This window comes from Pithys albifrons, chromosome 4, assembly GCF_047495875.1.
Source record: "Pithys albifrons albifrons isolate INPA30051 chromosome 4, PitAlb_v1, whole genome shotgun sequence".
Classification (NCBI taxonomy): Eukaryota; Metazoa; Chordata; class Aves; order Passeriformes; family Thamnophilidae; genus Pithys; species Pithys albifrons.
The window spans coordinates 2,746,684-2,772,482 of NC_092461.1; the positions used below are offsets into that span (position 1 = coordinate 2,746,684).

General features: G+C 45.3%; 1 protein-coding gene across 1 annotated transcript in view; it reads left to right on the plus strand.

The window, feature by feature from the left end:
* The window catches only part of JARID2 (jumonji and AT-rich interaction domain containing 2), a 235,351-nt gene that overhangs the window by 107,469 nt on the left and 102,083 nt on the right, over window positions 1–25,799 (plus strand). Inside the window, exon 2 of the mRNA XM_071553208.1 lies at window positions 1,765–1,900. Within this exon, the coding sequence (XP_071409309.1) occupies window positions 1,765–1,900 (136 nt within the window). The remainder of the gene's footprint in view (window positions 1–1,764; window positions 1,901–25,799) is intronic.

The window sequence follows — 25,799 nt, forward strand, 5'->3', positions numbered from 1 at the left end:
AGGGGAGTGAGTGATGTCTGCAGACTTGTATCCATAACATGGATGGGTGTGAAGGTGCTCATGGCTGTGTCCTAATGGATCATGACTCCCTTAAGGATTTATTAACTAATTTCTGTGAAAACAGAAACGTGTGACATCGCAGTGGGCCCTTATGGGAACATAAATGGGGTGTCTTTGGGCAGGCTTTGTTAAAACTGAGCATTCTGCAGCTCTGCTTTTAGTGTCACTTCTGCTTAGGGCTGAAGTTGTGTTGGCAGCAAAATGGTAAGTTGTTGGTACAAACCTTTGTTGACAAAATAACTGGGTGTACTAGTCCTTTTAAAATGCCTGCCTGGAAGTTTTCCCCCCCCTTTTTTTCGTGTTTTGGTTGCTGTGTGTGTTACAGAGTTTGCTTTCTTGGCCCGGAGCTGCTGTGCTCTAAAGCTCCTTGGGCATGGCTCAGTTTTATTCAAAGTGTCCCTCAGCTTGTCCCTGGTGTGAAATGCACATCCTGCTGCCAAAGTTCTGGCTGCTTTCACTGCCCTCATTGTCTTGCCTTTTTTTGTTTGTTTGTTTGTGCTTTAATCCCCGCCAAGTAATTTGCCATAGAATTGATTTTTTGGGGGGTGGGGTGGGAGGTGAGAGTTGGAAATGGTTTTGGTCACAGTTCAGGAGCTGAATGCTAATATGTCACTGGTGGAGCAAAGAAAAACTAAGAAAAAGAAACCCTAAACTATGCTTTTTTTGTTTGTTTGTTTGGAAGGGACGGTGTTGGTCATTTCTTTGACACATGGGATGGTTGAAGCTCTCCTGCCTCCTGGTGGGGATCGCTGATGGGGCTTTAGGCATTTCCAGTGTAATGTGTCAGTCTGTTGTGGTGCGTTTACCACTCAGGGTCTGCCTAGAAATGTTCATTTTTTTCATGGCAGTGATGTAGCCCTTGAGGAGTTCAAGGGCAGGAATGCTCAGAGTGGTTTCCAAAGACCCCGAGACAATTATAGGCTTATTATAATATGATGACTTACCTATCTCACGTCTTTATATCAATTTGCTGACTTAATTTATTTGAATGCCAAAGTCTTTAGGGAAATGCTTTTCCAGGGAATTAATCTTTTAACTAAAGTGAGTTCTAAATATGACATAGACTCCTATCCCTTCTGACAATATAGCATTTGTCTCCTAAAAATGAAGTAGAAAACATATGCCCCGTGAGCCAAATTCCACTTGGCTTTACACTGATATGAATTCAGAATAACTTCATTGTTATCAATGCACAACTTCATTGTAACACTGCAATAAATGCAAATCACAAAACCAGAGGGAAAAACAACCTGAGCCAAGGCCAAAATGGCAACAAGAGGAGTTGGTTCACAGAATTTGCCTCTTAAAATTTCTGCAACATTCGTTTTAGTGGGTTTTTATTTCCTCCTGTTAATTATCTGGGAGAGCATTTCCTGGCTATGATAAATTTCTCTGTGAGGGATTCATTATAAGGATTTTAACAATTAAGTTTCACCTCCTGTGTAACACCTGGTCCATGGCTACTGCTGTTTGTAGGATAAAGGATTAGAGGGACTAACGCTCAGATTTGATGATAATAGTGATGTTTCTGTTCTCTGCTGGAGCTGGCCAGGTTGTATTTCCTTAGTATTTTTCTTTAGTATAATATTTTTCTTCAGTTTCTCTTTTTTATTTATAAATACCCTGTGTAGCCTTAGCCTTGGGGGTTTGTTTTGTTTCTGATACACGGGACTAATGCGTGCTTTGTGTTTGCCCCTTGCTCAGGATGACAGCGATGGGATTCCCTGGTCGGAGGAGCGGGTGGTGCGGAAGGTGCTCTACTTGTCCCTGAAGGAGTTCAAGAACGCGCAGAAGCGGCAGCACGGCGATGGCATCGGCGGCACCCTCAAGGCAGTCAACGGTGAGGAGCCCCTGGGGGCCTTTTCCATGGGGTTCTTCCATCAGGATGAGGTGCCTCTTTTGCTGCTGGAAGGGCTCAGTCCTTCTTTCGTGGGGTTCTTCCATCAGGGAAGGAGGCCAGTGTAGGGTCTGGCGTGCACTGTGTCCTTTGGATCTCCATTGAGGGACTTGGTTCTGACGTGCTTGAAATGCCTGGCGTGAACAATCCCTGTGGTGTGAACAATCCCTGTGGTGTGAACAATCCATAGGGTGTGAAGAATCCATATGATTTGGTTCTTCCAAAGAATCCATATGATCTGGATTCATATGATATGATATGATATGATATGATATGATATGAATCCATATGATTTGGCTGACTGATTGAGATGGGGATCAAGGTGGAGAGGACAGGGTGAGGCTGCCATTCAGGATGAAAGGAGGCTCTTCTGCTCAGTCTGCTCCCTGATGTGCCCAATGTCCCCAAAGTAGGTGATGGCTCCTTTAAAGGTCCCCAAAGAAGGTGATGTCTCCTTTAAAGCTCCCCAAAGAAGGTGATGTCTCCTTTAAAGCTCCCCAAAGAAGGTGGTGTCTCCTTTAAAGCTCCCCAGAGAAGGTGATGGCTCCTTTAAAGGTCCCCAGAGAAGGTGATGGCTCCTTTAAAGCTCCCCAAAGAAGGTGATGGCTCCTTTAAAGGTCCCCAGAGAAGGTGATGGCTCCTTTAAAGCTCCCCAGAGAAGGTGATGGCTCCTTTAAAGGTCCCCAAAGAAGGCGATGTCTCCTTTAAAGCTCCCCAAAGAAGGTGATGGCTCCTTTAAAGGTCCCCAAAGAAGGTGATGGCTCCTTTAAAGGTCCCCTTCAAAAGTGATGCTCCTCTTGCAGTACTCTTGGATAGAATTGACACACTGTCATTGGGGTGCACAAAACTGTCCTGCTGTCACTTGTCCCTGGAGTGATCTGAGTCCACAGGTGAAGGAGCTGATGATCCACATCAGGATTTAAAGGGCTGAAACCACACAAATGCTGTGTTTGGCTCACCTCGTTTAGCAGTTCACAGAGCAGGTATTTAAGGTGTTAAAAGGGGATGCAGACAAGCTTAGATGGCAGGAGCTTGAAAGGAGTTTAATTTTATTTCTTTAATGCTTTAGCCAGTTATTTTGTGTCGCTTCCCTTCCTTCCTTAAAAAGCTGTGGTGGTCCTGAGAGGTGAATATAAAGTGTGTGTCTTTCACATTCACTGAGGCCCTCATTGAAAAGGCTTTGTCATGCTGGCTCAGCCTTGAAAGTGATGACTGGCAGGATTCACATTTCTGGGCAGGCTTACAGTTTTCTCTTCACTCACAGGAGCTTATTTGTTTCTTTCTGGAGGTTTATGGCAGTTCCTTTTAGGCATGTGCATAACTATACATGTGCTAATGCATTAAGGCAGCAGCTGGGTGCTCACTCGGTGGGTTATTCATATTTATGTGTGGCTTGTGCTGTTGATGTGGTGAGTCAGATTTCACTGCGTTTTCACTGAGTTGTTATTGCCAACGAGGCAAAAACCTGGGGGAAAGGTTGGCTGAGTACAGGCAGCATGATGAGGTTACTGTATTGCATAAGAACTGCAAACTCCTCAATGTGATTAAAAAGCACCTCAGACTTCCGAGTTCAGTAATAATATCAAATACTCATCTGATGGGAAGGGGCATCCAGCCATTAATAAGCTTGGAGGTGTACACAAAACAGCGCTGGCTTTTTTCCCTCCAACACCTCTGCATCATTGATCTTCTGTCAAACACAATTTCTCTTGGAAAGTTTCTTACTCCATTGTGGGGGTTTTGTTTAGTCAAAGGAAAAAAAAGTCCAAAGGCGTGAAGCGCAGTAATTGTGTGTTAGGAGGCTTTGATGATGTGCCAGGTTAGGGGATGACTGAGGGTTTTGTGGTGTCTGGTTTCTCCAAAGGCAGCTCAGATAAAAAGGGAGTTGGCTGGGAGTGCTGTGTCAGTGCAGGTACCAGATGCAGAGTGTGCCTTCCTCTGGCAGGGGCACAGCTCACACCTGCACAGCTTCCCCCTTCACAGACCTACATGATCAGTTATTTGGGGCTTGGTTTTTTGTCATCTGAGCCAGAATGATAGTCCATCTTGCTCTTTCTGTTTCCTAAATGATTATTAAAATGTCCTGTCTCAGCACTGCTCTGTTTCAACATCCCAGTCCAAAAGGGTTTTTTTAGCCATTGGTATTTGGAAGGATGTTTTGTTCTGCAGAAAAGAAAGATTTGCAAAAGCAGTGAGGGTTGATACTGTGCAGTGACATCAAGAAAATCAATTTAAACATGCAATTTGCTCATTAGATAAAAAAAAAAAAAGTAGCCATGTATTTTCAAACCCACAGGTCTCTATGGACTGAGAAAAAAACAGGTCATGCTAAGAAATTACTGAGCAATTTTGAATTTAGGGAAATGTAGTATTTTAAGGATGTATCTTAGATCCGTGATTTCATACTTTTGGGAATAAACAGTGTTTCCTTCCTTTCCTTAGTTCCACTATTCAGACCACAACCTTTGTTTCTGGCATGTTACTCCAAACAGTAGCATGCAGGAAAATACAGTTTTTTATGTGAGGGATCCATTTTTATTCATTTTTTACATACCTGTTGAAAATCACATGGGTCACCTGTCAGTACCTGGCAAATGTAACCAATTCCAGGAGTGGAAGGGGAGGGTCTGAGCAGGTTCAGACTCCCCAAGCTCCCTGTGGGACATGGGTTGGTGCTGTGCACTTCTGACAGCTGAGGAACTGCACACAACTGGGTGGCAGGATTGGATCTTGGTGCCTCCATCTGTCACTCAGAGAGGGCTCCTTTGTTCTGGTTCATAACTGTCATCCCTTACAGTTATTTATTTACAGATTTGCAACCTGTAGTTTGGTTTAGTAGGAAGTGCTTCCTTATAGCAATAAAGGAAAGTAAAAGATGCACCAGCACCTTGCAACTGGTGTCCTTAATTTGTGTGGATTTGCAGTGGTTGAAATTCCATAAACACTCTACAGAATCAGCTTTGCAAGTGTTTGTGAAGTTAGAGATAAACTTGTATGAAAATGATTGTCAGTGGTGTTTCCTCTGGTGAGTACAGTAGTATCATTAATGATTTGGTAGCTGGAATAATGGTGCCCCTTTGATTGATAGCATGAAAAGCAAATTAATTTTAAATGTGAGAGATGAACTCATTAACAGGAGTCTTTTCTGTACTGAAGTTCCTGCAAGCTCTGAGATGTGCTGGTCGTGGCACAGAGACAACTTCAATGCCTCTCTGAAGCATAAAAATAAAATTTAAAATAAATAAAAGTTCAAATTAGCTGCTGATTGTGTGTGTTATAATGTTATAATCCCTTGGCTGTCTCTGCCTCACTAGTAAAGAAAGTAAAACTAATCCTGCCATGTTCAGTTTGTGTCTGAAACCCTGTGACTTAAGTGGTTCCAATCCAAGAGAAAGGTGAGTGGGTATATTGTGGTTGTCATGTCAGTGTTTCTGTTGCATGGGTGTTTATGTTGACTGTGGGTATTTGCAGAGCATGGAATGCCACCCTGCCATGTGCCTTTGTGTTCCTCTCCAGTGTGTGGGAATATCAGTTCTGGAGGAGGTGCTTCTGCAGCCCTAACTGGGATACTGGAGCTCTGATTATGGAAACAAGGTCGTGCACTGGAGAAACCCAGAGGGATCTCTTGAGGGATTTTGATTATTGCTGCCTGTCATTTGCATTAGGATTTTAAGAATAGGGATTGCTGTTTGGAATAGTGATACCAGTTTTCAGAGATCCTCATCTGAAAGGAAAGCTGATTCCCTTGGGAAATTGTTTTCTTCTTATGTAGCTTAGAATGTGAGATAAGGCCATAAAAAAGGCACTGAAAGATGTAATTATTGCTTGCATTCTGTTAATGAGAGTCAATCCAGTACCCTCAAAAGAGTATATCAAAAAGCACACTTCATAACCTGAGATTTTAAATTCTGTTTTTTCAAAACCTGTGATAAAGAAAAAATTTGTGATACAAAAGTTCATTTGTTAAATGGAAAAAGTGACCAGGTTTGCTTGTTTGGTTGAGGTGGTTGGTTAACCCACAGAGATGACAAACCAGATGTTGGAGTTACTCAAGCAGAGAGTGTCTTTTCACCAGCTCTGCTTTGTCCTAGAAAGGAGTCCTGGCAGTTCCCAGACATGTCAGCCAGGTTTGGCTCGTGGCAGACTTATATAATCCAGCTGGGAAATCACATGTGTGAGGGAATGCTTGGGGGCAAGGCACAGGTTGGAGGGCTTGTTCATTAAGTAAATAAAGAGATGAGTGAAAATAAGTAATTTTGCTGCTCTGAGAGATTTCATCTTCAGTTTAAGTTTGTTCAAGTTGTCATGCATGTTGTTTAAACACAGAGGGAACAGTGTCAGCAATTTGATGGAGGTGGTGGTTGGACTATTCATGATTTTGGTGCCATTTCCTCCCTTCACAGAATCATTTTGGTTGGAAAAAACCCTCTAAGAGGAAAAGACCTCTAAGATTATTTTAGAGTCCAACCTATGACCAAGCAACACCTCGTCAGCTAAACCATGAACTATGTGCCATGTCCAGTCATTCCATGGACACCTTCAGGGATGGGGACTCCTCCACCTGGTGCTGCTTTGCTTCTGCCAATGTGACTTTTTAGGGGAGCTGCTTTTTCCACCAGTGCAATGTCTGTGCCCTGTGAGAGCTCCTGGTGGGGCTGTGGTGCCAGAGCCAGAGTGGCAGCCTCTTCTGGTGCCTGCTCTGCCCATCCCTTGGCATCCTCACTGCCTGGTCAGGCCAGCAGGGACAGCCAGGCAGCAGCAGTGCTGTCTGAAAATAGCCCTTTTCATTATTGATGGCATTGATTTTAAAGTGTTTTCTGCTCACAGCATGGGGTTTTCTGTCAATTCTCCCAGCAGGGCATGTTGAAATGAAGGTGCCCAGTGATGGGTGGCATGGGGATGGCTTCAAAACAGTCAGTCAGCAACAGGACGAGGGGGCACGATGGGCTCAAACTCTGCCAGGGGAAATTGAAGTTGGAGATCAGAAAAAATTCTTTGCAGAGAGAGTGCTCAGGGATTGGAATGGGCTGCCCAGAGAGGGGGTGGATTCCCCATCCCTGGAGGTTTTTAAGGTGAGACTGGACTTGGCACTGAGTGCCATGATCTGGTAAAGGGACTGGAGTTGGCCCAAGGGTTGGACTTGATGATCTGGAAGGTCTTTTCCAACCCAATCCATTCAATGATTCATCTGACTTAAACTTGTTGATGGAACCCCTTTTCCCTGGTCATGGATGGTACCCCAGACATGCCATGGAAATTGGAACAGATGTGGCAGAAATGCCTGCACACTGAGCCGAGGGCTCCAGCTCCATGCCATGCACTGGCTGCCAAGAGCCAGCCATGAGGGGGTGGCAGCAGCTGCCAGCAGAGCAACCACATCTTCCCTGGCCTTGGACCACGTCTCTTCTCTTCCCACTCACACAGATGGACACAGAGCAGCCTTCAGGAAGTGCTGTTGTTTCAGCTGGACGTGTGTCTCCTTCCTCCCTGGGCAGACAGGCTGGACCACTGCTCAGCCTTTCATTTTGACCAAGAAAGCAGCCTCTTCCTTCCCTGTGATGGTTCAGATTCACTGATAACTTCATCTCTCTTCTTTCTGAAGGCTGCAATTAAACCCTGCAAGAAGGTTTTATGCTAACGTTTGTCTGGGGAGCTTTTCCCTCCATCAGTGCTGTGAGATTGTGGGTAATGTCTGTCTGTCTCCTCAGCCTTAGGAGGAGATTGTCACTGTGCCAAAGCCCCTTGTCTGGAAGTGGCTTTTAAAAATGCATTTACAGAAACAGAAATGTCTCTTTCAACTTTGCAGTGTCTTCCCTTCACATTCAGAGTAAACAGCCTGTTTGGCTACTTTGAAACTGTGATTAAATATAGATGTTTTCAGCTAAAAGGTTCAGAAAATAAGCATTTGAGCAGGTTTGTCATGGCACTCAACATCACTCTCACTTTGGTGCTTGCTGTCAAGTGAACTTAAAGATGAACAAATAAATAACAGGATACTGGGGTTGGGCTCCAGTGAAAATTTCCAAATCGCTTTTCCTTTCTTTGTTTTCTGGAGTCGAATCAGTTTTTGAGCCTGCCAGGGCCTTGCTTGTTCATCAGCTGACACAGGTTCTTTTTTGCATTTTCCATCATCACCATTTATAAAAAAATTTGCAGGCCAAATTACCCCTCAGTGATGTTTCCCAATTCGATTATGTCCAAATTGTGCTCCTGCCTTAATGTAATTTCAGTGGTTGGCAAGACTGCCAGAAAATTGTCTCTCACAGGGACATCCATATTCCTTTTTCTCTCAAACATAACAGAGATGGGTATTTTTTTTAACCTGTGAAACAGAGGAACTGTAAAATTAATTTTCTGAAAACTTCCTTCATGACCATCTAAAAAGAGTTTCTGTTGCCCCTGAGAGCATTTCTAGTCAAACTAATTCTAAAAATAACCTTGCCTGCCTGCATAGTTCTAATGGAAAATGGCAGTGAAGAGTCTGCAGAGGCACAGTCTGCAGCAGAGTTATTGTAGGTCTAAAATAAATAAGGTGGGCAAGACTTTGGCAGGGTTTGCCCCCTCCTTTCTCCTCGTGTCTTGTGCTGCCTCTGCCCGTTCAGTGCAGCTGCTCCAGTGCACTAAAGTGGCAGAAAAATAGCCCAGAAAGAAAATTATTAAAAAAAATAAATTTCTTCCAGTTTAATGAAATACACAGATTGATCACAAGGTTGGATGAGCCCCATGTGCTCATTTGGCAGAAATGGGGGGCTGGAGTACCTTGAGTGAAAGCTGGAGGAGACCAACCCCATCCATCCCTTCTGATGGCAGCCAAGTGCTTGGCTTGGCACAGTCACCCTGTGTGACCACAGCCTTGATGGGCACAGTCAGCTCGTCTGACCACATTCTCAGATGCTGGAGGGGACTGCAGTTGCCAGGAATAGGAGCAAAAAAAGATGCAGCTTAAAAGCTCCTTGAAAAGTGCTTCGGAATTGCAGGTGTTGGAGTTGTGTGTCTCTTAAACAAACCAAAAATCAACCCATCCCCAGTCGGTGCAGGGAGGTGACTGTCCCACTGTCCTCTGTGCTGGTGAGGCCTTGCCTCGAGTCCTGGGTCCAATTTTGGGATCCACAATATATTTCTGTCACCTGGTGTGACTCTTGGGGTGTCCTGCACATGGCCAGGAGTTGGACTGGATGATTCTTGTGGGTCTCTTCCAGCTCAGGACATTCTGTGATTCTGTGAACCACCCTCCACCTTCCCAAAACAACCCAAACCCCACCTGAAACAAAAACCCCAAACCCACCACTTAAATAATGGTGAAATTCATTGCCTTGACTGTCCATGAAACAAAACTTTGCCTTGACTGTCCATGAAACAAAACTTTGCCTTGACACCAACAGGGACAACAGTTTTGTTTTCCTCCACTGAGGGTCATTGTGCTTGGCTGCTGCCTTGGATTTATTGTCTGGGGAGCACCCTGAGTGTGGACAGGCAAACTGTTTCATTCCATCTTACTCAGCCATAAAATCTCCAGCCAACCTAAATTTGTACCGTGGCACCTTTTTGGGTGGCAAATACAGCCAAAAAGGATGGTGGTGGTTTTACCTCAGAGAATTGCCAGGTCTGTCAAAAAATTTACCTTTTGTCAATTCTGGTTTGCTTGTTTTAGAAATGAGAGGAAGATGTACCACTGAGGCAGCCACTGAAATAGCAGATTCTGTTTTATTTAGAAAATAGGAATGTAGAGGGAAATAAAGTGAGAAGTTTCAGTCATAGACACAGATTATATGACACAGTTTACCACAGTCAGTCCTGGGGAACTTGATTTTATAGAATCATAGAATGGATTGGGTTGGAAAAGACCTCCAAGATCATCAAGTCCAACCCTTGATCCAACTCCAGTCCCTTTACCACATCATGGCACTCAGTGCCACGGCCAATCTCTCTTTAAAAACCTCCAGGGATGGGGAATCCACCCCCTCTCTGGGCAGCCCATTCCAATCCCTGAGCACTCTCTCTGCAAAGAATTTTTTTCTGCTCTCCAACTTCAATTTCCCCTGGCAGAGCTTGAGCCCATCGTGCCCCCTTGTCCTATTGCTGAGTGCCTGGGAGAAGAGACCAACCCCCACCTGGCCAGAACTTCCCTTCAGGCAGTTCCAGACAGTGCTGAGGTCACCTCTGAGCCTCCTCTTCTCCAGGCTAAACACCCCCAGCTCCCTCAGCCTCTCCCCACAGCACTTGTGCTCCAGTCCCTTCTCCAGCCTCGTTGCTCTTCTCTGGCCCCGCTCCAGCCCCTCAATCTCTTTCCTCAACTGAGGGGCCCAGAACTGAACACAACACTCAAGGTGTGGCCTCCCCAAGGCAGAGTCCAGGGGAAGGGTCACTGCCCTGGGCCTGCTGGCCACGCTAGTTTGGATCCAGGCCAGGATCCCATTGGCCTTCTTGGCCACCTGGGCACACTGGTGGCTCCTGTTGAGCTTCCTGTCCCTCAGTCCCCCCAGGTCCCTCTGCCTGGCTGCTCTCCAGCCACTCTGTGCCCAGCCTGGAGCGCTGCAGGGGGTTGGGGTGGCCAAAGGGCAGGACCTGCACTTGGCCTTGTTGAACTTCATCCCATTGGAATCAGCCCATCTCTCAAGTCAATCCAGATCCCTCTGCAGAGCCCTCCTGCCTTCCAGCAGGTCGACACTCCCTCCCAACTTGGTGTCATCAGCAAATTTGCTGATGATGGACTCAATCCCCTCATCTAAATCATCACTAAAGGTGTTAAACAGGACTGGACCCAACACAGACCCCTGGGGAACACCACTGGTGACCAGCTGGATGCAGCTCCCTTCACCAGCACTCTCTGGGCCCAGGAGATGAAACAACATCTCTGCTTGGCTTAGAATTAGGCTTTTGCTAATTATTTTTACTCTCCAGCTTTGAGCTCTCAGTGCAAGGGTGTGTTTGTGGAGCACTTTCAGAGTATTCACAGAATGCATTTTCAGTCTTCAAGGGGCTGCCTTGTGTCTTAGAACCTCCACAGCAGTTTTTCCTTGTCATGGGGACATTTTAGAAATTAATTGCAGTTTGAAAGAGTTGGAGAACTATTTGGTCCAGCAGGGCCTTTCTGAGGCCATTAGACTGTGTTTAATTGGAGCAGGTGTTGTGTGTGTTGGGAGCCTTATTGTGTCAACCCTGGCAGCAAAGTGGGTTTAAAAGAAAACCAGAGATTCTGTAGCTGCTGATGGGCACAGGGGAGACTTCAGCAAACTGCCTGACACAGCTGCCAGGGTACTGTGCCCTTCACCTCAAACAACCTGCATTACCTGTGGTTTTTGGGGCTTTGAATTGCTAAAAATATGGGTTGCCAGTCCCAATGGCTTTTGGGATCCTCACAGCGAAAGCATCAGTAGATCAATATCACGTTATTTTAGTTGTCACTGACCCACATTTGAAAGTAGAATTTCTGATGTGGAAAGCAAGAAAATCAGTTGCCTTTTGGAGCAATGAAACTCTTCAGGAATTAGTCACATTAATTTCATGGCTTGTGACATCCTGGGAGATTGGACTGTGCTCTGAGCTCATGGCTCCAAGTTTTGGTTTGATTTCATTGGGATCTTTTTGATTTAAAATCTCCAAGAAACCATTCTGAAATAACTGCCCTCTTTAAGTAACTGATGATGATGCTCATCACAGAGCAGACACTTCCCAGAGCTCGTGGGTGGATGTTGTCTAAAAAATAAATATAGCTTAGCACATACACTGTTAAGTCATAGCAGATTGCTCTACACAGTAATAAAGGCACATGCATTTTTACATCTTTTTTTGTGTGTCTGACTAGCACAGATTTATTACATGCATTTAATGTGATGTTCTATTCAGAATTAGTTAAAAGCATGTTTTCAATAACCTGCCTTTGATGCCTTTTATTTCCCAATTTGAATGAATTTAATGCTGTGAAGGGCCGAGGTCCTGTGTAAGATGTAGATATAGAAACCTTGTGCTTAGGGTGACAAGGGTGACAAGCTGAACTCCCAGGGGTTGTTCCTGATACATCTGAAGGAGTTTCCTGCTCTGAGAGCTCAGACAGCTGAATTCCCACCTTATCCATCCTGGTTTCCCCCCTGAGGACGCTGGCAGTGAGCGTTCCATTGCAGTCATGTGATGTTTCAGATCTGTCCACCAAGAGGTTAACTCGTTCCAGATAAGCCCTGAACAGACAACATTCATTTTTTACTTTGCTCAGAATTTCCTGTGCTTTGTTCTGCATCTGTTTGTGAAGGACTGTGTTATCTTTGAAAGCCTTCATCTTGTTTGCTTTATTCAAGCTATAAGCTGAAATGGCAAAGAGGGCAGAGCTGGCAGGAGCCCAGCTGGAGCAATCTGCCCCAGATTCCACAGAGGGACAGGGCTGGCAAATCCTGAAACCTCATCAGCTGATCTCTGGTACAATTTGGGAAGCCAGGAGATAAGCCACTTTTCCTGCAAAAGGTTTGGCAGCCTCAGCCAGCCATTCTGAGCAATGCCCAGAGACCACAGCAAGATTTAATCGTGTTTTTCTCCTCCTCTCATCCCTCACTCAGCTTCAGGAGTGGTGGACCTTTAAAATACTTCAGTTCAGCCTCTTCCTGGTGAGTGTGTGTGTGAATGAACAGACATGTTAGGGGTAAATCACACCTTGACATGCTCAGTTTCAGCCAGGTTGTCTCAAAAGCAGGTCCTCCCTAAAATCTCAGACAGTGGTGGTTTGTTGTCTCTGGTGCTGTGGAAGGTGGAAACATTTCATGGCCAACTGGTTTTAAAGATGCTCTGCAGAGCACCCCAGTGTTTTTATGTTGTGCCTGCTGTGTATGTGGAGACACTGAAAGAAGCTTAAAAGTGCTGAGTTCCTGTGGTGCATCTCTCAAGAAACTGTTCCTCTGCCAAGGAGAAGAGCCCCAACTCTCCTGTTAATGTGACAATATACTCGACAGGGCAGTGAGCAAATACCTTGTTTTGGAAGGTAAACTAAACTAAAGTTTGGAAACTAAAGCCTAAACTACCACACCAGTATAAAAAAATCTGTTGCTTTCTAGAGTAGTTGTTCTGCCCCTTCACATTTCAGGAGGTCAGGAGCAATTACCTTCGGGTGGAAGTCATGAATAAGGGATAGAAGTTACCAGAATGTGGCTTGAATTCCAAATCTTCCTGAGACAGTTTTTGCTCCTCCTCCCCCTCCCCAAAATCAATTGAAGGTGGCCTTTTGTGCAGCAGTGAGGTCTGTGGTTAGGGAGCAGTTGTCAAGTTTTATTTAGATGTAAACCTGTCCCAGAAGCTTTACCTCATCTCATTGTCCTGCAGGGATGAACTTCAAGTGCCAGTTTGCATTTGACCTCCTCTAATTGAAAGGAACAAGGTGTCTTACCCAGGTAGATAAACACAGTGGCCCATTTGCAGTTGTAGATTTAAATGCACTCTTTCACAGATTACCCTCAAATATTTCAAGTCTCATTAACAAGAGACCAGAATTGAAGAGTAAATGTTCTTTGTGAAAAGGAGGTTTTTGACCTGCAAGCTGATGTTGATCTCTCCTAAGCTGGAGGAAGACTGTTGGGTACAAAGTCCCCTTTATGGCAGCGTGGAAGGCGCCCCAATAAAACTGGCATGCAGAGCCATGAAGGTTGATTAACATCCACAGGGTTATATACAAGTGCTCTGCTCATAAAGTAGAATAAATGGGCCATTAGTTAAGGCACTGCTTAGCACAGAAACCCACCTTTCTTTCTGTTGTGGATCCAGGCTCCTGCCATTAACAGCCTGGAAAGCAGACTTGTGAAAAATAGCCCACTGATTGGAAAACTAAGTTTAAAATGCTCTCTGAAAACTTGAATATTGGAGTTTATGGAGAGGATGGTTTTTCAGCCTTTCAGTTCCCCTGGTGTAGTTGGAAATTGAGATGTTGCTGTATTATCATCTGGCTGGATCCAGATTTGAACTGCTGGGTGTTTTAAAGGCTCTCAAATAATTTTGGACTCAGTGAGAATAGTCACATGAAAACTAAATTTGCAGGGAAACTTAGAAAGGAACAGACTCTTGTGAGAAAGTAGAGTTTGCTCCTCAGTCTGTGCCTTCCTACTTCCAGGGAGGATTCTGCTAGTAGAGATGAAGGACTCAGAAATTTCAGCAAGGTTTTAGGAAAATAATTTTCAGCTTTTGTTTTATCACTGCTGTCCCTCCTGGCCTTTGCTGACCTGGTAGTTTTTCAGGCAGCAGGAGCCAGGAGCAGACTGAAGGAGATGGTGTTTTCCATCTTTGTTTCCCTTTGCTAAAGTTGGAAGCAATGGAAAAGTCCTGGTTTGGTGTCCAGTTCCCTGAAGTGCTAAGCAGGATAGGAAGGACCTCACTAAACCTTTGTTTGAGGTGTAGGTTTGCTGCAGGATTGAATGCCCTTGAGCAGCTGAAGGAGGAAGTTCTCAGCCCCGGGGTCTGGAGCAGGTGGTAGTGTCAAGTTCAGCAGGATTTGGGGAATTCTTCCAGTAAAAGAGGGGTGAGGTGCCCTCTGTAGGGGTCCCATTTTGTCCTGATGTGACCTTTTGAAAGGCAGCACTGCTGCCACAGGTCCTGCTCTCACCCAGGTGGGGACATGCCAGGTGAAAACAGGACTTCAGAGGAATTAATTTGCTAATGTATAAGAAACTTGGGCTTATTTTAAAGAATTTCCCCCTGCCCCTCACCCTGAAACTTCTACAGCTCAACAGACCATAAGGTACCAGTTGGAGGGAAAATGGGGTATGGCCATTCTGAGTGAGACCCCAGCACAGGGACAGGATCTCACTGTAGGAGCTCACACATCCCAGAACTCACAGAAACAGGTTGTGTCAGTGTTTCGTTGGGAACTGCAGTGAAAAACAAAGGGAAAGCTGCCTGAACCTCATGGATTGCAAGAGCTTCCCACAATGCCCAGAGAGGGGGTGGATTCCCCATCCCTGGAGGTTTTTCAGCTGAGCTTGGCCGTGGCACTGAGTGCCATGATCTGGTAAAGGGACTGGAGTTGGACCAAGGGTTGGACTTGATGATCTGGGAGGTCTTTTCCAACCCAATCCATTCAATGATTTGCTTTACTCCCTAACTAGTGATGTGCAGCAGATGTTGGTGAACAGTTTGGTGCCACCTCTGGAAGCATCACGGGCCTGCAGAGTCCCTGGAACTCTGCTTGGTACCTTCCTGCTGAGCTGCAGAAACTGTTCCCAGCCCAAACCCGGCAGTGCTGCTGCTGGTCCTTCTCCTGAGGGATATTCCTGTGTGTGCCACTTGCTCTCTGCGAAATGTAGGTCAGGAATTTTAGCTCTGATTGCTCATAGGACAAATAATTCTCAGACCATTCCAGAATTAACAATACTGAACAATTAAGTGTATTCCCTCTCTCTGTCTTCGCCCTTTAGAATCATAGAATGGATTGGGTTGGAAAAGACCTCCCAGATCATCAAGTCCAACCCTTGGTCCAACTCCAGTCCCTTTACCAGATCATGGCACTCAGTGCCATGGCCAAGCTCAGCTGAAAAAGCTCCAGGGATGGGGAATCCACCCCCTCTCTGGGCAGCCCATTCCAATGCCTGAGCACTCTCTCTGCAAAGAATTTTTTCCTGATCTTCAACTTCAATTTCCCCTGGCAGAGCTTGAGCCCATCATGCCCCCTTGTCCTTTGTTGTCATCTTTTCCCACCCCTTTTAATGGGAAGGAACAAAATGTGATTTTCTGTTTCTCAGTGTACTTCTGTTTTTTTCTTCTTTGCCCTCTTATTTTATGTGCCCTCTTTGAAGTGGAAGGGCCTGTTCTGTGCCATGCCATGCATGGGGACAGCTCCAGCCTGGCTGCTGCAGGCTCAGTGTCACAGCCATAAAGATCAGATTTCTTTTCCTCCTTTCCCCCCACCCCACGTCCTGCCCATCCAGCCCAATGTGAGAACAGACCAGCCTTGGTGTGTGGAGAAAAGATCTATAATAAGCACTGGGGGCATGCTGGTAAAAAGCACCAGCATGGTATAGCAGCTCTGCTGGAGTACTGACTCTACATTAATTCTCTAACTTATAATTAGCTATATTAAATTCCAATTTTCTGAAAGGAACCATTATCAAATAACGCTCTGTTTGAAATCTCAAAGAAACATAAGGAATGAAAGCTTAGCCCTCTTATGCTTTCATCTTTCAGAAGCAATCCCTATCTCAACATCTTGACCTACATTTTCCTTTTTACCCTCTCCAAGAAACATTGTGTGGATTTAATGTCTCAGAAGGGAGCTGAGGTTTTTTAATGCATGTGTATGTGTTGACATATAAAGTTTGGGGAAAACAACGAGGCCTTCATGTCCCCAATGACTTTTTTTTTTCTTTAAAGACTTGAAAGTGTTTTCCGTAATATCTTTGAGGCAGATTTTAGGTTCAGGAAGAAATTAAATATAAAAAGTCCAACCAAGTGGCCCACTTTTATCAATCAAGCTTCTGCCAAAGTCTTTCCTCATTTTACAGGAAAAAATAGAGTTTGGACTTAGTTCCTTCTTTTTCTTGTATCCTTCTCACCACTTGCATCTTGTCATATGTTTTCTTTTTATGATTAAGTGGGATTTTTTGGGGTGGGGTTGTTTGTTTTGTTTGTGTGTGGGTTTTTTGGGGTGTCTTCTTTTTTGTTGGTTTTTTTTGTTTGTTTGTGGGTTTTGTTTGTTGGTTTGTTTTTTTGGTTTGTGTGTTGGGTTGTCCAAACACTGCATATTTTTGGCCCTGAATCAGGGTAGGGTTTTTGACTGTAGTAGTGCAGTGGTGAACTTGAGCACACACACACACACACAGCCTCTTGGGTATATTTTGAAAGCTCATTTACCTCTTTATCATATATTTCTGTGCTGTTCCATTGCATGCACCTCCCACCCCCTTGCTCCCATTTCTCTGATGCTGCACTTGAACTAAGAAATATGCTAATGGGTGTTTGCCTTTGATTATAGGAATGCATGAAAGGAAAATTCTCTGTAATGAGTTCTTGTTTTGGGGGGGGGGCAGAAATGATATTCTTGAAAAATTGCAGGATTATATTTTATCTCCTTTGCTTCTTCAGAGATATAAAATCATTAAATGCACATCAGTGTAAAGTCTAGTCTTGATTGTGTAAGTGTGCACTGATGGTTGTTCCAAGGTTTCTGTGAAGTCAGGAAGCAGCTAATGTTATTTCACTTCTGATGCCTTCAAACATGAGCAAAAAAACCTGTTTAATACCAGCAGAGTGTTTCATGGGGGTGGAATGTTTAACTCCTCTGGGGGGTGGTGGGTCAGGAAGTCCTCTGAACGTTCCAGAAGCCATCCCTGCAGCATCAGGTTTGCCAGTGGCTGCCCCCCTGCCCCAGCTCTCATCTCTTCCCCCCGTGGTTTGCCTGCAGAGCTCACAAAAGGGAAGGGAAAGGAGGGTTAAGCTGCTGGTCTCAGGAGCCAGAAATAGAGATGGAAATTGCTTGGCTCATGAGGAGCCTTTCCCTGAAGGCTCTTGCAGCACTGACATCTCCTCTGCTGATGCTTCAGAGAACTGCACCGGTGCTGGCAAGGGTCAGTTGTGCTCCCAGATAAAATGGGAATGGTCTCACACAGTCTGGCAGGGCAGGAATTCAGGTTATCCAGTGCCTTTCAGGGTGTGTAGCTCTTACTTTGGGCTATTCACCATTCCCATGGTGAGATCCTCCTGGCAAGGGTCAGTTGTGCTCCCAGATAAAATGGGAATGGTCTCCACACAGTCTGGCAGGGCAGGAATTCATCCAGTGCCTTTCAGGTTGTGTGTCTTGCTTTGGACTGTTCATTCTTGTGGCGAGATCCTCCTGGCAAGGCTCAGTTGTGCTCCCAGTTAAGATGGGAATGGTCTCCCCACAGTCAGGCAGGGCAGGAGTTCAGGTTATCCAGTGCCTTTCAGGTTATGTCTCTTGCTTTGGACTGTTCATTCTTGTGGCGAGATCCTCCTGGCAGGGGTCAGTTGTGCTCCCAATTAAGATGGGAATGGTCTCCACACAGTCTGGCAGGGCAGGAGTTCAGGTTATCCAGTGCCTTTCAGGTTGTGTCTCTTGCTTCAGGCTGTTCACCATTCCCTGAGATCCTTGGAGCTCAGCTGATGGATCCTCCTGCTTTATCCCTCCCCTCTTCTCCAGTCTCTGGAGTGCTGGGGCTGCTCTGGGAAGGCAGGGATTTCTCCTAAGAGTGTTCCAGCTCCCCACTGATGCCCTGGCATGTTTTTCCCATTGCACATGCCCAGCAGACAGACAGACAGGCAGACAGGCAGACAGACAGACAGCCGTGGTGCATCGGGGGGACATCGCCAGGCTGTGCCACCTCTGCCAGCGGCACGGAGGAGATGGGCTGGAATCCTGGAATCCTTACCCTGGGCAAAGGCTTGGTGCCCAAGCAGAGGGGAAATGCCATCACTCCTGGACACCCCTCTGGCAGAACAGTTTGTTCTGTCCTGTTGGGCTTTCATCTCACTCTGGTGATTCCAGTTTGCAGCACCTGAATGTTTTACTGCCATGAGCCTCCTCTGCTCTGACAGTAACTCTGCAAATGGGGCAACACCAGAGCAGTTCTTCATCCTGAGCAGGGAGGGCACTCCTGACCTTTATTTAACACACTGAGGATGTGGCACTACTCAATTGCCTGCCCTTACAAAGAAAAGGCAACAAAAACCCCAAAACCCAAACAAACAAACAAACGACACAAGTCCCTTGCCCTGAGAAGGGAAGGATAAAGTTCTGCAGCAGATTTACAGGTTTCACAGCAAGACAGGTATTTTTGATTTGTACTGGTTTTTTTTTTAAGCAACCTGGTTTTGAAAATATGTTTGAAATATGTTTGCTTACTGTATGGTGAAAAATCTTTTGATGACCACACTGCCATTTCATGCATTAAAACCATAGCAAGTATTTTAAAGAATATATCTTGATAATCAATTTAGCAAGCGAGGTGAAAAACCAGTGACAAGGAGCAAAGCAACCCAAAGGATCAAAGGCTGAGTTTTGGGAGCTTTCCAGGTTGGTGCTGAAGAGCCCAGGGTGTTAAGTTAGAAGGGGACTGTGACCTATTTATTTATTTTTTATTTATTTAAGTCAGTGGATATTTAATTGCTCTAAACTCAGAGATTCCAGTGCTTAGTAGGAAGGGGTGACATGCCAGAGGGAAAAAAGAATCCTTGTCAGCAAAAGAGGTGGACAGCTTGACCTCTGGAGCTGCTGATGGATGATCTCAGGGTTGGGGAGGGCATGTTATTGAAAACATGGAGTGAAAGTAATTCAAGTTTTTCAATTCAAATATCTGTCATATGTAAGTTGAGTTCATGTAGAACATGGAGCATTCAGCTGGATTAATTTTTCCCAGGACAGGATGTGGACTTTCCCCCTTCTTTTCTGCAGTGCTGAGAGGGCTGAATCCACACCCAGACCTGCTGGCTGAATGGGGCAGCCCCTGTGTCACCAGGCTGTGAGTTCCTGCAGCAAACAGGATCTTCACCACTCACATCAGGGACAAAACCATCTCTGCTCCCTGTCTGGAGGGCTGCCCGTGCTCCTGGCAGAAACCATGGAAGGCAAATCCTCAGTGACAAGCATTGAAATATCAAATGGGACTGTGCAATTAGAAGTGTGTCATTGAGCATTTGCCTTTCATGGCTTTTGTCACAGAGGGGCAGAATTAGAGACAATTAAGCAGAGGATAACCTCCCCAGAAGGGCTTGCTGGCACTTCTTTTGTGTTTTCCCCATCCTTTTTCCTAGAGCTGTGTGAGACCCCTCCTGCTCTTGGAGTTTGCTGTTTTCCTTACTTAGGAGGTGTGTGCAGAAGCAAAGTCTCACATTTATGTCTATGATTGTTTCATTTAATTTGCTTTTCTGGAGGAAACAGCAGCCAAGGCTCCCTGATGGAGGCTGTGCAGGACACAGTTCCAGCAATGGGCCTTTATTCCCCTCTTTGTGCTGGAGTGGGGCCAGAGAAGAGCAACGAGGCTGGAGAAGGGACTGGATGTGGCACTGAGTGTCCTCTTAAACACCTCCAGGGACAGAGAATCCACAATGTCTTGATTCAACCCTACTGTGATCACCAGCCCATGGCACTTTGTGCCATGGGCTGGTGATCACAGTGGGGTTGGATCAAGGGTTGGACTTGATGATCTCAGAGGTCTCTTCCAACCCAACTGAGAAGAGCAACGAGGCTGGAGAAGGGACTGGAGCACAAGTGCTGTGGGGAGAGGCTGAGGGAGCTGGGGGTGTTTAGCCTGGAGAAGAGGAGGCTCAGAGGTGAGCTCAGCACTGTCTGGAACTGCCTGAAGGGAAGTTCTGGCCAGGTGGGGGTTGGTCTCTTCTCCCAGGCACTCAGCAATAGGACAAGGGGGCACGATGGGCTCAAGCTCTGCCAGGGGAAATTGAAGTTGGAGATCAGAAAAAAATTCTTTGCAGAGAGAGTGCTCAGGCATTGGAATGGGCTGCCCAGAGAGGGGGTGGATTCCCCATCCCTGGAGGTTTTTCAACTGAGATTGGCCATGGCACTGAGTGCCATGATCTGGTAAAGGGACTGGAGTTGGACCAAGGGTTGGACTTGATGATCTCGAAGGTCTTTTCCAACCCAATCCATTCTCTGATTCTATTCTATGATTCTGTGATCCTCAGTCCTGCTGGTGTGATCCCTCCCCACAGTTGTGCTCCACTAGAGGAAAACCACTTAGCAAGTGTTTGTCAAGGTGCTGTTTTCTGCTGTATCTGGTTCATGCAGATACACATTTTCAAACTCTACAGCCTGTAAAGGTTTCCTAGAAATCATAACAAATACAGCCAAGCCTTGCTGAGCCTCTGGGTTTTAGCTGCACATTTCTCTCTTCTCAGGCTCCCAAGTATTCATTGTCAGCAGTGAGACATTGCAGGCCCTTTTATTTCCCTTGTTGTTTTATTTGCACATTCATTTGCTGTATTTTCTTCCAATTAGCAGGCCCTTCCTTGCCTCACTGTTTGCCTTCACCTTCTTTCTTCCTCCTTCATTTATACTCTGTGGAGACACAGTTGCTAATTTTTACTTTCTAGTGTAGAATAGCTGTTGTCTGGAGACCTGCTCTTGGCATAGCTTTCTTTCTCATGTTACTTAAAATACCAGAATGTCTTTTTTTAATTTTCTTCCTCATTTTTACTAAGCTGTCTGGTCCCTCAGTGCCGAGGTAGGGATATTTTTGAAGTGTGGATTTATTGTTCCTTTTTCCATCCATGACTCTGAAACAGGATGAGTGAGAGATGGCACTGAAAAGTTGCTGAGCTGGGGGAAATATCTGCCTGAAAAATGGGATTGCTGCTGTGCTGTGGCTGTAAAAGTGCATCAGAATGGGGGGAATTGCCCTCACTTGGTGACATACAGGTGACAAAGATCTAAAATAGTGACCAGTTTCCTTTACTTAATTCTTATTTAATTCTCATCTCTCACATGGGGGGAGATATTTGTGAAGAACAAGCAAAAATATCTTGGAAAGAGAATTGGTAACTTGTCTCCAAATAATTGCCAAAGAGATAAAAACAACAACAGCAAAAAAGGTGCAACTAAAAAAAAAGAATTTAGAATGAAATTATTTATTTTACAGGCATATTTTTCAGGTTTTCTCTGCTCTCCTTGCATGGGAAATACACCACTGGTTTTCTGTTCAGCTGTAAAATTCCCCAGGAAAGGCAGGATAAACAAGACATGATGGTTTTGGCATCAAACCCCCAAAGAATAATTTATTTGTATGTCACTGATAATTTTGTTAATACCTGAGAACCTGGACTTTTCTGTCTCTCAGTGGTTATGCTGATATTTCCTTTGCTGATAGCCTTGAGCCAAATGGAGATAAATTACACTTTTGTGGACCTGCCTGTGTCTGTAATTTCAAATAAAATGCCTGTTTAACTCTTGTTTCCAGATTGCAAGTGAGAGAAGGTGTGCTGAAGGCTTCATGCCCTCTTCAGTCACCCTCATCTCTCTGAACAGCAGAGGTGTATTTATATTTGTAGATATATTCATATTTATTCCTCTTCTCTGCAGCCAAAGGAGGGTGGGGGGCAGGTTGTACATGGAATGCTGTGATTCCTTGGCAAAGCACAGGAGGAGAACATGGTGCTCCTTTCCCTGGTGCTAAAAGGGAGTTCTCATCACACCATAAAACTGTGTTTATTAATCAAAACTTAATGGTCTTCACACAGCCTGGTACCTACTTATTAGAAAAGCTACTTATGATACAGCTTGGTATCAAAATGGTACAGCAGAGCAGCTGGAGGATGTGGCCATCCCTCCTTCTCTCTCTGCTGCTTCAGGCAGGACAACTCTCATTTTTGGCTGTTTGGGCCAAGGATTCTTTGGGTTCTCCCTCTTTAACACGAAATAAAAGATTCCAGGGCGTGTGTTGATGATTCTCAGCTGTCACTCACCCTCTGCATTTGCAGGGAGGGGATTTAAGAGGCATCTGTTGGTTCCCTCAGCTGTTTGGAGTCAGCATTAATTAATTAATGACATGATGGCCTTCACCTGTGGGTGAGCACCTGCCCCACCCTCCTGGAGCCCAGGCTGGGGAGCTCCATTACCTTATGAAGAATAAGGTGCCAGAAGGGGTTGTGGAGTTCCCTGTGGCAACTCAGTTTTCCCTGTGTCCTTGGAAGTGGAGGTATGTTTTTAATCAGAGGTGTGACTTTTTGAGTACTTTCTTTAAAAAGAATGAATTATGAAGAGAATTGAAATGAAATTATGAAATGAATTATGCACAGAATTATGAACAGGCCTCAGGTGAGGTTTTGCTGTGTGTATTATCCTACAGGCATTGGTAGACATTTTTGGAGGTTTTTTTGTTTTCTTTCTTTTGTTTTAAATAGCTTTTAGATGCATATTTTATAAATCAAACAGAGGCTTGAAGTGTGTCATGGCCTGGGGTAGTTTCCTGGCAGAATTAAGTAGGTTCATTTTCCAGTGTTTCAGTCCTGCTTCTCTGAGTTTAATCCCACCCTCAGCCCCATCTGAACTCCTCCAAAGAAAAACAAAACCCTGGAAAGTGTTGTGTTGAAACACCAGAATAGTCTGAATTCCAATTGATGCTGCTAATGAGTAAAAGAGTAATTAATGACACAGTCTCAAAATGTCTTTGCTTGCTTAGCAGTGGTTTTGGATGGAGATGTAATGGGAGGAAGGAGCTTCTTTCAACCTGTGTTACTCCATCAGTTCTCTTTGGTGATCCTGTCTTTTGACAGGCTGACAAACACATCTCAGGCTGTAACGTCATTCATGCTTGGCTTCCATAGTGATGATGAACATCTACATATAAAAGCACTTTTCTAGTCATTTATGGGGACTGTACAAGCTCTTCACTAACAGTTTTTGGCATTATGCTTCGTGCATATGCTCCGTTCTGTCCCACAATCACCCCAATGTCCAGTGGCTCGTCAGTGAAAAGCCCTTGCACTGTTAATTAGCACCGTGTGGTACAGACCATGATGGTTTCATGCTGTGATTATTTTATTTAGGGGCAAAAAAACTGTTGTGGTTTTGCATTACCAAATGAGATCAAAATAGCCTGTATGACAACTCGTTTAAAAAGTGGACAGGGAATTCATATCTGTTGTCCCAGAGAAAAACGTTGTGGTTTGTTTTGTTTTTAAATTATGTTGCTATCATGAAACTCCAGTTCTTTAGTCTCTAAGACAACCAGGGCATGAAAATAGGCCTTATTTTTGAAGCATGTTGTCTGTTTAATATGTAATGTGATACCTTGTCATGCTGTGACAACGTGACAGATGGCATTTGCACTATAAAACTAAATTATCTTTTGTGCATAGCTCTGCAACAGCTAAATACAGTAACTGTACAGTGTGCTGATTAATGCAGACTGCAGATGTTTGAGAGATACCAGGGTGTTTAAACTTGGCATCAAATGATTAATGGTTTTATTAAACATGCCTGCCAAGATTTTGGTAGTCTTTCAGCATGTAGTCTGGTATGTAAAGGGCATTTTTGGTAGGAGAGAAATTTGGGATTACAGACAATGCCATGTAGGTTTGTATTGCATCTGTTTGTCTGTTACTTAAAAAATGGGTGAGAGTTATTCATAAATGATACACTGTGCAAGTAAACTTGTTTATAAAGCCCATCATAAGCTGTAAAGTCGTGTAGTTAAAAACCATAGAACTGTTTAGGTTGGAAATGGACCTCTGAGATACTCAAGTGGAACTGTTAACCCAGCACTGCCAAGTCTGCCACTAAACCATGTCCTAAAGTGCTACATCTGCACATCTTTTAAATACCTTCAGGGTTGGTGGCTCAACCACTTCCCTGGGCAGCCTCTTCCAGTACCTGACCACCCTTTCCATGAAGAAATTTCTCCTTATGTCCAATCTCAACCTCCCCTGGCACAGCTTGAGACCATTTCCTGTTGTCCTGTTACCTGGGAGAAGTGACTGAACCCCACCTGGCTACAACCTCCTTTCAGGTAGTTGTAGAGAATGACGAGGTCCTCTCTGAGCCTTCTTTTCTCCAGGCTAAACACCCCCAGCTCCCTCAGTCCCTTCTCACAGGATTTGTGCTCCAGCCCCTTCTCCAGCTCTGTTTGCCTTCTCTGGACATGCTCTGACCCCACCCTGCAGCTTGTTAATAAGATACTGAACAGGACTGGGGCTGAGAGCACTGGGGAACACCACTGGTGACAGGCTGCCAACTGGATTTAACCCCATCCCTCTCCCCCCCTCCATCCCTCTCCCCCCCTCCATCCCTCTCCCCCCCTCCATCCCTCTCCCCCCCTCCATCCCTCTCCCCCCCTCCATCCCTCTCCCCCCCTCCATCCCTCTCCCCCCCTCCATCCCTCTCCCCCCCTCCATCCCTCTCCCCCCCTCCATCCCTCTCCCCCCCTCCATCCCTCTCCCCCCCTCCATCCCTCTCCCCCCCTCCATCCCTCTCCCCCCCCCATCCAATGATCTAACTATGCAGCCAGTTTCTAACCCAGCTGACAGCATACCTGTCCAAACCATGAGCAGGAAGTTTCTCCAGCAGAAAGCTGTGGGAAACAGTGTCCAAGGCTTTACTAAAGTCTAGGTAGACAGTATCTAAAAGGTGGAAGGAAAACAAGAGGTGTAGGTGAGCCACCAGTTTATTCCTGGTGTTGATTTTCTTACAGAATGTTACCTGTGAAACTAAGAGTTTGTATTTAAACAGCTGAGGGTAGTCATTTTCTCCCTCTGTGTTTTAGGCATAGAACTCATGCTGGTGGTTTTCCCACAGTGTGGTTATAACCAGGAGTCTGTCCATGTTCAGGTGGTACAAACCTTTCAGACCACTGCAGTAAAACCCTTTGCTTTCTACCATTTGTGTCAGCTCTCCTAGATGGGATGGTTCAAAAAGAAGAAAATAACTAGGATTTTTAAACAATAAAATAACTGTGTAACTCCCTGAACTGCACAGCTGAAGTTTGGACAATGTTACTGCCTGAGCAAACAAGGCTTTAGCTCCATGCCTATGGAACTGCAGTCCATGCTATTTATTACATGCTCTCTTAAGGAACATCATCCTCCTACAGTGGTGAAAATGCTCCATTTTTTATCTTCTTGTGACTTGTGTTTGTGTTGCTGATTGCCCTGGAAACTGGGCTTTTCCAGCAGCCCAAAGTGGTTCAGCTCTCAGGGATCAGGGAGACATAACCCAGGATCTCCTGGCAGTGGGCAGAGTGTCCCTGTGGAGTAAAGCAGCCCCCTGGAGCAGGGACACACAGCCCAGGATCTCCTGGCAGAGTGTCCCTGTGGAGTAAAGCAGCCCCCTGGAGCAGGGACACACAGCCCAGGATCTCCTGGCAGAGTGTCCCTGTGGAGTAAAGCAGCCCCCTGGAGCAGGGACACAGCCCAG